Below are 13,175 nucleotides of genomic sequence, written 5' to 3' on the forward strand. Positions count from 1 at the left end.
TCATCATTGATATATAAACTATCAGACTGTGTGGTCGGTAGTAGTGGCTTTCAGTAGGCCTTTAAGAGTGTTTTGAGATAAGAGTTGTCTCTCGACTAATTGTCACGCTTTAAGTTACAAATAAAGTTGGAGTTACAAGCATCCTCACCATTAGTTGGCTGAGCAAATGTGTCAGTTAATCCCGCAAGATCCGCACAAAACATCTGGTCTTACTCGCTAGCATTAGCTCATAGCTCGAGATAGACATGAATTTGTTTTCCAAGCGTGGAAAGGAAGAAAGTGAGTGTGTAGGACAGCGCTGAGAAAGAAGAAGAGGATGATATACATTGAATTAAAGAAAGAAATCATCAAAAATCTGACAGCATGCGTCCCCAATTTGGTGAATTGAGTGTATCACTGCTAGTCTGAACCAGTCTGAGGCAGAATGAGTCTAACGCCAGCCAAAAATTTTAAGATATTATCTAAAGGGCAGACATTTATCCATGAACATATGAAAAAGCTGATGGTGTGTTTGACGGAGAAGCAGCTTGAAGGAGATACCATTAAAATACTGTACATTATTATTACATGACTTCATCAAACAATTGTAGTTGTTGTATTGCATTCTATTGTATTGTTTTATACAATAGTTTGTATCTAGAAGTTTGTTTTATCTTTTTAAAAGGCGTGTTACATGTTCAAATTGTGCTGTTTGGGGGGGGGAGGGGGGGTACGCATCAACTAAAATGATTTTAATAATGTCATTGGGAGCTGTTGATTTGAGATATAAGTGTTTTGAGTTAAGAGTGCCATCACAGAAACAATTAAGCTCGTAAATTGATGTACAACAAAAACAACACTGACTAGTTTGTGTTGCCATTAGTAGTTTATCAGAACATATATATTTTTAAATAGTCTATATTTTTCACAGTTATTAATTACAGTACATTGAATAAGAATTGCTTGACCGTCCGAGGAATTTGCTTGCTGTTCATGCTTGTCACTCACTGCTGTCTCATGCAAACACATTTTCTTAATTCTGCTTCGAACCCCAATTTAGCCTGGGGTGGCCCTGCATACCAAAGATGTGTATTTTATCTTAGCATTTTATTTGAGGTATTTTATGTTGTAGGTTCAGGTATTTTAACTAAAGCCCTGGAGAGAAAAAAAGTGTGTGTGTGTGTGTGTGTGTGTGTGTGTGTGTGTGTGTGTGTGTGTGTGTGTGTGTGTGTGTGTGTGTGTGTGTGTGTGTGTGTGTGTGTGTGTGTGTGTGTGTGTGTGTGTGTGTGTGTGTGTGTGTGTGCTCATCTTTGAGACTTATGTCAAACTACATGTTTGTTTCTTGGCAAACAATGATGTCAGAGGGATTAAAGTAAACGATCGGGCCTTAAGGAAGCGCATGTCCAGCCAAGACTGCTGCAGCCTGCAGGAGGAAGACTGCAGGCGTGATGTGACAGACACAGGTGACTGTCTGCAGGTGCAAGCGACAGCTGTGTGAACAGTGTGTGCTTTTCAAACAGGAGGGGAAACAACAACAAGACGTCACTGACTGAGAGAAAGCACAAGCTGTGGTCAAAACTATTGTATACACATTGTGAAGGGTGTGTGTGTGTGTGTGTGTGTGTGTGTGTGTGTGTGTGTGTGTGTGTGTGTGTGTGTGTGTGACATTGTTCAAAACAAAACAGGTTCAATCTTTAATGTAATTTGCACTATATATATAACTAACCCCAAAGATGATCTATGCAATTAATTGTATGAAGTGGGCCAGCGAAGGAGGCTGGGTTCACTTCTCTCATGTCTTTATTGTCTTCATTGTCTCCTCCCTCCTGCACCTTTCCTGTACTTGACTTTGCTCAATGCACCAAAAAAGTCACACTTGCCAACTTCTTCCTTGTGAGAGAAGATAACTGCACACTCAGTAAGTTCACTCAGTATCTTTACGTCACTTGTAGCAGCTATTTTTGGACAATACGCAATATTTTCTTTATTATTATTTATGCCTGCATTTGTGTGGTCTGCTTCTAATGGTGCCAACATCCGAGTGGAAATAATACTATTTATAATATTAAAAATCTACTAAATTATATTATAAGTAAAATGCTTTATTTTACTCTTTTGTAAACAATTTTACGTATGATCAAAAATGTATATCATGTATGAATATTATTTTTAACACCAATATAATTGTAATTTATGTTTTTTGCAGTGATTAATCAGAATTTGTTAATTATTTACTTTAATTATATTTATTGCATTATTATGCATTTTGTGGAACAATTAGTAAATATTTGTAATACACTAACTCAGATGATGTTTTTTTTTTTGTTTTTTTTCAAACATGAGCAAGAATAAAATAATATGCAATTCAACATTTTGGAAAATGAGTACAGAAGCAGAGTTAATTCTCCATGTTTCATCTTTTTGCATTAAAATGGAACTATTTTCTAATCAGGAAAGGAAAAATTAGAACATAAAACATGGTTATAAAAGTAAGTACATGTATTAATACATCAGAAGAAAAATACAAGTATTTTAATAAAAAATCAATTAAATACACAAAAAAACGAAAAACTTAAAAAATAGAAAAGTAAATTATATTAAGGTGAATCAATAGTTAATATGATTAACTATAATACAGGTGTATAAGAACCTGACTGAATATTTTTATAATATAATAATATAATATAATATATAATAGAGTAGTATTTTGCCTTGAGTGGGTCGGATTTAAATTAGGGCTGGCAAATGACTACTTTTTAAAATCAGATTATTCAAATTTTGAATTTAGATTAATCCTGATTAATTACGCAGGGGATTACTATCGTTTATAATTAAAATTTGCTAAATACAATACCCCAATATTCATGCACAAAAGCAATTTTATTGCCGAAATGCCATCGAGAAAAGTTTGGAAACGTTTTACTTTAATGCATGTAATTTTTTTGCACAAAACAGTTTTATCTAAAGTTCTTTCAGGCTGTATTTTGGAGTGAATTTTGTCAGCGAGCACACCACTTTTTCTGCTGATGCTTGCATTGATCTGATCACTGACTGTATAGCGGTTAAGGTAAAATAGTTTTTGCAGTCAAAATAAATTGCATGACTAATCCAAGTGTGTACATCAGGGGTCCCCAAACATTATGACTCGGGGGCCGCATTGGGTTAATAAAAATTGGCCGGGGGCCAGGCTGTGTATATATATATATATATATATATATATATATATATATATATATATATATATATATATATATATATATATATATATATATATATATATATATACATTGTCTTTATAATCTGTTTTTTCATTTAACATCAATTAACATTGATGTTCATCAACATTTAACATTGTCACGTTATCGATGGGAAAATTCATTTTTAGACAATATGATTTGCCTGAGCGGCTAGGAGACACCAAGAGTAACAAGCGGTAGAAAATGGATAAAAAAGGAAAGATAAAAACAAATAAAAAATAAAAATACAAAAAATAAAAACTTTTTTTTTAACTTGGGACTTCCTGTGGGCCGGATTTTGGATGCTGGGGGGCCGGATCCGGCCCGCAGGCCGTAGTTTGGGGACCCCTGGTGTACATGATTAATGGGATGATATTTTGTGATTAATCACATGAGTTAACTTGGTAATTTTGAAAAATGAATCATAACAATAAGAAAGTGGGGCTCAGTGGACATTACCGCTTGTGATGAAAGTTGCTGTCCGCGGTGCTGAAGTGGATCCCCAAATCCCTTTAAGGCCAACAAACGTGATTTAAAAATTACCCTTTGTCTTTTGCTCACAATCAGATATTTATTAATCCTCATTTATGATGTTGCTGTTGTCATTTTAATGGATTTTTATTTTTAAATATTGCATAATAAAGGTGGCATCAGTGCAAAGTAGTTCAAATGTAATAAATTAAAAAAATAAAATACTATTTTAGTTTGTTATTCTATTCTAATGTGGAGCTGTCTTAAATATTAATAAAGCAATTTATCTGTTTCATTTCTAAAGTAAGCAACACAATTTTGATTATATTGTGCAGGTACACAATCAATGATAAATACAAGCACCAATATTTTTATGACATAAAAGCATACCTTTTTACAAAAATATCAGATTGGGCAGCAAGCCTAAGTGTAACTCATGATACGATATATCAAGCAAAAACATATACAATTACATGTATACATGTAAATGTTATTTTTTAGATCGTATGGCTGCAGTGTGTATTTCTGAAAAAATGAATGCATACAAATACAAATTAAAAAGCCAATTAAATGCACATATGCACACCCAAATATATTCCTACATTAAATATGCACATATTACATTATAATCCTACAATATTTAGAAGTTGAAAATACTCATAAAATACACATTTTCAAAACTAAATAAAACAAAAAGAATGTAAACCAAAAATGGTATAGTCAGATTTATTTCCACATCATAAACATTATATTCTTACTGTATTTTGAAGTTAAAAATGTTCATAAAAACTTTATTTTTAAAAAGTAATTAATAAAAAAACTAATTCAATGCAAACCAAAAATGGTGAAGTCAGGTTAATTTCTATAGTATGCACATTATATTACTATTGCATTTAAAAAATTCACAAAAAATATCAATCTTAAGGAATAAATAATACAATAGCCAATTTCATGCACATTGCACACCATCATGTTATAGTCAGGTTTATTTCTACATTATGGACATCATACATTTTTTTTTACTGCATTCACAAGTTAAATATATTTATAAAATATGCATTTTAAGAACTAAATAATAATAAAATAGCCAATTGAATGCTCACCAAAAATGCTGTAGTCGGGATTATTTCATTGTGCACATTATTCTTTATACTTATATTATGAGGTGGCGACTTGTCCAGGGTGTACCCCGCCTTCAGCCCGATTGTAGCTGAGATAGACTCCAGCGCCCCCCGCGACCCCGAAGGGAATAAGCGGTAGAAAATGGATGGATGGATGGATGCATTCAGAGGTGGAACATATTCATAAAAATATACATTTTAAAAACTAAATAAAAAGCTAATTGAATGCACACCAAAAATATTAGGTTTATTTATACGTTGTGCTCGTTATACATTTTATTTTGACTGCATTTTGAAGTTTAAAATGTTTATAAAAATATAGATTTTAAAAACTGAATAAAAAAAAAAAATCCAAATTAATGCACTACAGAAATGCTATAGTCAGGTTTATATCTACGTTATGCACGTTATACATTATATGTTATTGCATTTGGAAGTTGAAAGTATTCCAACATTTTAAAACCTGAAAAATAAAAGAAACCAATTGAATGCACATCAAAAATGTTATAGTCAGATGTATTTCTGCATTGTTGCATTTCGAAGTGAACAATATTTGATTGATTGATTGATTGATTGATTGCATGAAACCTTTATTAGTAGATTGTACAGTACAGTACATATTCCGTACAATTGACCACTAAATGGTAGCACCCGGATACGTTTTTCAACTTGTTTAAGTCGGGTTCCACGTAAATCAATTCATGGTAAATTTAAAAAAATAAGTTAAAAAAATTAATTAAAAAAAGCCAATTAAATGCACACCAACATGTCAGGTTTATTTCGATATTATACAATATATTCGTAATGAAGTTAAACTAATTCATACAAATACAGATTTTGAAAACTGAATAATAAATTAGCCAATTTAATACGCACCAAAAATGCTACAGTCAGATGGATGTTTACATTATTCTCACCACATTTAGAAAGTGAATATATTCACATGAATTTGTGTATTGCAAGTGAGCTCATGAACAAAAAGCAATCATAATTTATTTGAACAACAATTATATGCTCAATACCTGTGAGAGTTTTAGCAGTCTGTGGTGCGCAAAAATGGCGCCTGTTGCCAACATATGTTCAGTGGAAGGGAGGGCGGCTGTGTAGTTTAGGAGGAGGGGATGTCTGCAGTGTGCAGAGTGGGTGACACCCTCCGGAACAACACGTTTAAAAAAAACAAAAAAAAAAACAGTATCAAAGCGGCGCACAGACGTTGCGGTGTTGCAGCTTGGCACTGCAATGCGTGCGTAAAAGTCAGCACAGCAACAGGCAGCAAGTTCTATCCTTGCAATGTTTTGCTGACTAAAACTCAATCTCATTTTCCCCAAACCAAAGACATGAGCAGGTATTTCAATGCAGTATCCAACACGTTGTGTTTGTGTTGAATAGAACATCGCAGGAAGCTGAAGATGGCTCTGATGTTGGATGAGAGCGGCGGAGAAGCTCTGACGGCGCTGCTGCTGTCTTGCGTCGCGCTCCTGCTCTCCGCCCAAGTCTGGTGTTGGCTCCAGCAGCGTCCGCTCCTGTGCGTACCAGGCCCGTTCGCCTGGCCCGTCGTCGGGAACGCGGTGCAGCTCGGGAGCGCGCCGCACTTGTACTTCATGCGCATGGTGGTGAAATACGGCGACGTCTTCCAGATCAAACTGGGCTCCAAAAACGTGGTGGTCCTGAACGGGAGCGCCATCAAGCAGGCGCTCATCAACCAAGGCCCGGAGTTTGCCGGGAGACCGGATTTCGCCTCCTTCCGGTACATCTCCAACGGCGACGGGATGGCCTTCAACACCACGTCGGACTGGTGGAAGATTCACCGCAGGGTGGCCCACTCCACCGTCAGGATGTTCTCCACGGGGAACCAGCTGACCAAGACCACCTTCAAGCAGCACATCCTGTGCGAGTTCAAGGAGCTTCTGCACCTTTTTCTGACCAAGTCCGAGGACAGGCGACACTTTGACCCCATGACCTACCTGGTGGTGTCCACCGCCAACATCATGAGCGCCGTGTGCTTCGGGAAGAGGTACTCCTATGAGGACGCCGAGTTCAGGCAGGTGGTGGGCAGGAACAGCCAGTTCACTGAGACCGTGGGAGCCGGGAGCATCGTGGACGTCATGCCCTGGCTGCAGTACTTCCCCAACCCCATCAAGACCATGTTTGACAACTTTAAGACCCTCAACAGGGAGTTCACCGACTTTATCACGGATAAAGTGAGAGAACACAGAAAGAGCATCCAGTCCAGCACCACCAGGGACATGACGGACGCTCTCATCGTGGCCCTGGACAAACTGCACCATAAAAGCGACTTCTTGCCGGATAAAGACTTTGTCACGCCAACTGTTGCAGATATTTTTGGTGCGAGTCAAGATACGTTGTCTACATCCCTGCAATGGATCATCCTCATCCTTGTCAAGTAAGTCGCTTTTGGCCCTCTCTAATTCCCAGAGGATGCTCACTTTTAAAGTACCACAAATAAACTTGTTTTTTTTTTTGGCCAAAAAATATCCAATAATAGGAAGTATGGATCCCAAGCAGGTAAATTACAAGCAGGGGCGTAGCACCAAATTCTGAGACCCATACACAAGACTACTAAAGGCCCCCCCATGTCCCCCTAAACCCAACCTCGCTGCCCCAAACGCACACACTTGGTATGTATACTTGCACTAAAAAGCTTAACATTGCATGAATTTAGTTGAAACCAGCTTTTTAAAAACCAAAATTTGATTTTTTTAATGATGGGATTTAACTACTGTAGAACATATCTTGAAAAATAAACAACTAAGCATTTTGTTTGGTTGCGACAAAAAAAAAATATTTTTACACAAAAGCCAACAAATTCAATATAAAGTGTCCAAAATATGAATTTAAATAGTCATTATTTACTAAAATATGATCATAAATTGGATGCTTCGTTGTGTAAAATAAAGAATAGCTTATACACATTGAGATTATCGTCAGTAAATAATAATACAATATGATGTTATTATTGTGATTATATTATTAGGGGGTTACAATAAGTGCCCCCCACCCCGGTTGTTAACAACTAGTGATGCCTCTGTTTGTAACTTTAATAGAGAGTCCTTGAACGCACCACAGTTATGGGCAATGAGACGTAAGTGACACTTGGATATAACTTTCGCCTAAAATACATAATTTTCATTTTATTTTGTGTTTTCATCAAAATTATTGTTTTTCTTTTTTTTAAATAAAAATATTTTTAAGCATTTGAAGCCGTGTAAATGGAAATCTTTACTTTGAGTACCCCAATACAAAAATGTTTTCACACTTTTTGATTTGTGAAATTATTTTTATATTACTTGAATTTAATTCTGAAATGAATCCATGGGAAATAAACTGTTCAACAACTATACTAATAAAATAGACTGTAAATAAGATGAGACAGGAAAGTTTTAAAAACTCATTACAAGTGTGAACATCATTTAAATATAATGATAAAAATACTGACCCCCACTGTTAATTACACATTGAGCTATCCAGCCACTCACAATGTATACTCTGCATCAACACATGACTTTCATTATCTGGGAGACGTTTGGTAGAAGCCCCCCCAGTTAGGCAATGCTATGGCATCACAACCATACTTTTTGTCCTTATAATATCACCCTTCATATTCTACTATTCAGTACAGAGAAAAGTAATCGCTTACCTGCAGACATCTCCTCACCAAATACAGTATTGTCTTATTACACAGGAAGAGTGGCCACTAATGAGTTGTTTTGTTACTAGCCAAGCAAACAGCCGACCGGTGATTATTTCAATAGTCAACTAGTCAGTGATTATTTGTTCGTTTAGTCGACTAGTCACACTAATATTGCTTATGATCTGCTGTACACGTTAGAGTTTGACGTTGAGTCAGGGACTTGATTGTAGTTCATTTTTAAAAACCTTTGAAATAGTACATTCAAGTGTAACAAATGAAAACAATTACTGAGAAACTAATGTTTTTACTTTATTAGACATACAACCACAGTGAAAAAGCCAAGATGGCCAATAAACATACCACCCAATAGAACAATTATTTTTATCCAGTACTGTTTGAGCTGCAATCATTTCCCTGAAGACATACAGGTGTAAAAATGAACATTCCTTGTGGTCTATCAATTCACATTTAAATCATGCAACACATCTTTGTCGATTCATTTTTATAATCAATCTTGTCGATTATGTTAACTAATCGTTGCAGGCCTACTTTGCATGACTGTCGTTTAGCAGCCACATCTATCGCCATCATAGAAATAGAATAGGAATGAAACATTGGATCATTGCCATATTACTGCTGATGACATATTTCATGCATGCAAATTGCTTATTTTTCTGATATTAAACTTTTTGGAGGGGATTTTAGTTGCTGCATGATTTCTTATGTACCATAGCTCAGGAGAAGTTGGTTAGTCCTTAATTATCAGTACAGTAGAACTCCATTTGATCACAGTCGGGAGACTCACCTTGGGAACAAAAATATTGGGGAGTCTGGTGATTAAAAGCATTTAAAATCTATTCAATATACTTTTGGAAGACTTGGTGTCTGTGGAAATTAGTGTCCACTCATCCAAAAGAAGATTTGTGATGTCAGAGGTCTCTGATTCTGGACACCTGGCTCACAATGTCCTTTATGCCATGGTGGGATTGGTGGGTTCAGGCCAGGGTCAATCAAGTTCTCTCACACCAAACTCAAACAAAAGTTGTCCATCATGTTTTGGCAATACAAAGTGCTGAGGACTCAGATCAAGACTTTGTCCATAAATTGAAAGCACTAATGAGTAAGTCCTCTAACATGTGGGTCTCATCTTGTGAATGAAGGTACCCTGAGATACAGCTGCGTCTCCAGGAAGAAGTGGACAAGGTGGTGGACCGCAGCCGTCTCCCGTCTACCGAGGACCAGTCTCGGCTGCCCTACGTCATGGCCTTCATCTACGAGGTTATGCGCTTCACCAGCTTCGTGCCGCTCACCATCCCCCACTCCACCACCGCGCACACCTCCATCAACGGATACAGCATACCCAAGAACACGGTTGTGTTTGTGAACCAGTGGTCCTCCAATCACGATCCCATGATCTGGTCCAACCCAGAGCAGTTCGACCCACAGCGTTTCCTGCACCCCAATGGCGACCTGAACAAGGACATGTGCAACTTTGTGCTTATCTTCTCCATGGGAAAGCGGCGCTGCATCGGCGAGGAGCTGTCCAAGTTCCAGCTCTTCCTCTTCATAGCCCTGCTGGCCCACCAGTGCCACATCAGCACAGACCCAACCAGACCGCCCGATCTGAGCTACACCTACGGTCTGACTCTGAAACCCAAACCTTTCTTGATAACGGTCTCGCTGAGGGATGACATGAAGCTGCTGGAAGATATAACCAGTCAGGTTTTCGCTGATGACATCAAGGTAGATCCCTCAGACTCTTAAAAAACAAAACATAAAAAAAGTATGTATGGGGGAAAAATAAACTAAATGTAGGATTCAGCAAAACGTGTACTTGGTGTGTGGAATAAAACGGGATATCGGGTCAGTCACAGACTCATGACTCTGGACCTTGTAGCTCGGACTCACAGGAAGAGTCTTCATCTCAGGGGAGGACAAGATGGACGTGCAGACAAGCCTGTGTGCTCCTGTTGTTGTTCTTACTTTATAGACAATGTCCACTTTGCAGGAGTCCTTCTAATGCAAGCTCCTGCCCAACAGTGGCAAGAAAGCACATACTGCAAGTTCAGGGACTATTTCTTAGCCTTCATGACAGATGTCAGTAGGTCTACTTTGTGCCAATCAATCATGTCAAAGTTTATCTGGAGTAAGTTCTACGTGATGCCAAAAGTAAACTGATTTGAAAGCTACAAAGAGCCGTTGTGTGGACGCATGCAATTTATTTCTAAAACTTGTACAGTGGAATCTTCTTATTGTGAATTAAAAGCTCTTGCTAAAGTCCACCTTGACAAACAAGGTTGATGGCTTTTGTCGACGTACCATCTTGAGTGCCAAAGTGGTCATTTCTGTCCATTTATGCTTAACTTGATGATCACAAACTAGCAGCAACATAACTGCTGTCTACTTAAGCTACACGACATCAAAACATGCACAGAGGGACTTCCTGTTCAATGCAAAATAAGCTTCAAAATAAAAACCTGGGAGTATTAACATGGGTTCTACCACTGCGACTTTTTCTTTCCAGTTTGTTAGCCATCAAATGAAAGATATGCACATGTTGTTGTCCTCGTAACATACAACCAAATTAGAGCAGCAGCTGTGTTAGATAAGAATACGATATATCATCTTAATTTACAGTTATGGATACAAAACTATTGTCTAAGATAAGGAGGTATTATTCCAAGGATGCTTACATTTAGGTGACAACAAATAAAACTACTACAATTTCATTAAAACAATTATATATTTTACAAAAGAACTGCAACTAACGACTATTTTGATGGTCGACGATCTAGTCATCGACTATCTTAGCGATTAGTCGACTAATAATATTATGAAGCTTACACGACACCATTCAGTGGATCAAATTTAGCCACTGGCTTTTAAATTCAGATTGACATATTTTTAGGAATGTGCTAAGCAACAATAAAGATGACTACTTTATTCAGAAATATTAACAGTGCCCCCGGAAAGTATTCACAGCGCTTCACTTTTTTCACAGTGTTATGTTACAGCCCTATTCCAAAATGGAATGAATCAATTTTTGTCCTCAAAATTCTACAGACCCCACCTGATGACAATGTGAAACGTTTTTTAATTTTGCACATGTATTAAAAGTTAAAAACAAACAAAAATGCATTCATCTTAGTCTAGTCAGGGAGGTGACCAAGAACCAGATGGTCACTCTGTCAGAGCTACAGTATTACTCTGTGGAGAGAGGAGAACTTTCCAGAAGGACAACCATCTCTGCAGCAAACCACTGATCAGGCCTGTAAGGTATAGTAGCCAGACGGAAGCGATTTCTTAGTAAAAAGTTTACTAAAATGCACATGAAAGACTCTCAGACCATTAGAAACAAAATTCTCTTGTCTGATGAGACACAGATTGAATGCCAGGCGTCATGTTTGGAGGAAACCAGGCAACGCTCATCACCAGGCCAATACCATCCCTACTGTGAAGCATGGTGGTGGCAGCATCATGCTGTGGGGATGTTTTTCAGTGGCAGGAGCTGGGAGACTAGTCAGGATAGTGTCATAACGTGGACTATGGGGTGTTTGTTTTCCCGAGATGCAAGAATAGAAGTGGACATGGCGTGAAGGTAAGGACATCATTTTATTTTAACACTAACTACAAAAAGGGTACGAACAAAAAGCGCGCTCAAGGCGGAGATAAACTTGGCTAAGGAACAAAAAGTACCACAAAGGCAAAACTATGGACAATAAACAAAAACTTACTTGGAACATGAAAATAGACAAAACTCACTTGGCATGGAACTATGGTAGCAGGGGTAACATGGGTAGCAGAAGTCAAACGGAGTTAATGTCGCCAGACAGACTGCCTGGCAACTGAAAGCTTAAATAATACCGACATAATTAGTGACAGGTGCGCGAGTGCAAAACGTGAGACAGGTGCGTGACATGAGGACAGGTGAAAACTAATGGGTTGTCATGGAAACAAAACAAGGTGCACAAAGAGTCCAAAAACCAAACCGAACATAACCAAAACAAAACATGATCACACAGTCATGACAGATAGAGGGAAAGATGAATGCAGTAATATACAGAGACATCCTGGATGAAAACCAACGCAACCTGATGGAGCTTCAGAGGTGCTGCAAAGAGGAATGGGCAAAACTGCCTAAAGATAGGTGTGCCAAACTCGTGGCATCGTATTTAAAAATACTTGATACTGTAATTGCTGCCAAATATGCAGCAACAAAGTATTGAGAACAGGCGGTGAATACTTATGTACATGTGACTTATTAGTATTTTTAGTTTAAGAGAGAAACCTTTTCACATTGTCATTACGGGGTATTGTCTGTAGAATTTTGAGGACAAAAAATAATTATATTTTGGAAATATGTGTAAAAGTGAAGTTTTGTGAATACTTTCTGGATGCACTGTTTATTATTTTTCCCCAAAGACATTTTCAATTCAAATGCAACCAGCAAAAATGGTTGTGTTAATGTTGTTCACTTCCAATAAAACATGTTTTTGGTCACAATGCTGCTCTTTAATAATCAAAAGTCCAGCTGTTAGGAGGAACCGAAAAGGAGAACATGTCACTCCGAGATATGCTTCGCCCCCTCAACTTCATCATCACCTTCATCAAGCCGATTGAGGTAGAAGAACAAAGAGGACGTGTTTGGGAGATCCTTACCCCTGCACAGCTGTTATCTTGTCCTGAACGAACATCCCGTACTTGCTCAACCCACGA

The 13,175-nt window shown here is 37.6% G+C and overlaps 1 protein-coding gene across 1 annotated transcript; it reads left to right on the forward strand.

Moving 5' to 3' along the window:
• The first annotated feature begins 1,673 nt into the window (after positions 1-1,673).
• LOC133657424 (cytochrome P450 1B1) lies at positions 1,674-12,851 on the forward strand. The gene is made up of 3 exons (XM_062058740.1): positions 1,674-1,897; positions 6,197-7,211; positions 9,620-12,851. The coding sequence occupies exons 1-3, from the start codon at positions 1,774-1,776 to the stop codon at positions 10,221-10,223; spliced, it is 1,743 nt and encodes a 580-aa protein (XP_061914724.1). The 5' UTR covers positions 1,674-1,773; the 3' UTR covers positions 10,224-12,851.
• The last annotated feature ends 324 nt before the right edge of the window (positions 12,852-13,175 follow it).

This window comes from Entelurus aequoreus, linkage group LG09, assembly GCF_033978785.1.
Source record: "Entelurus aequoreus isolate RoL-2023_Sb linkage group LG09, RoL_Eaeq_v1.1, whole genome shotgun sequence".
NCBI lineage: Eukaryota > Metazoa > Chordata > Actinopteri > Syngnathiformes > Syngnathidae > Entelurus > Entelurus aequoreus.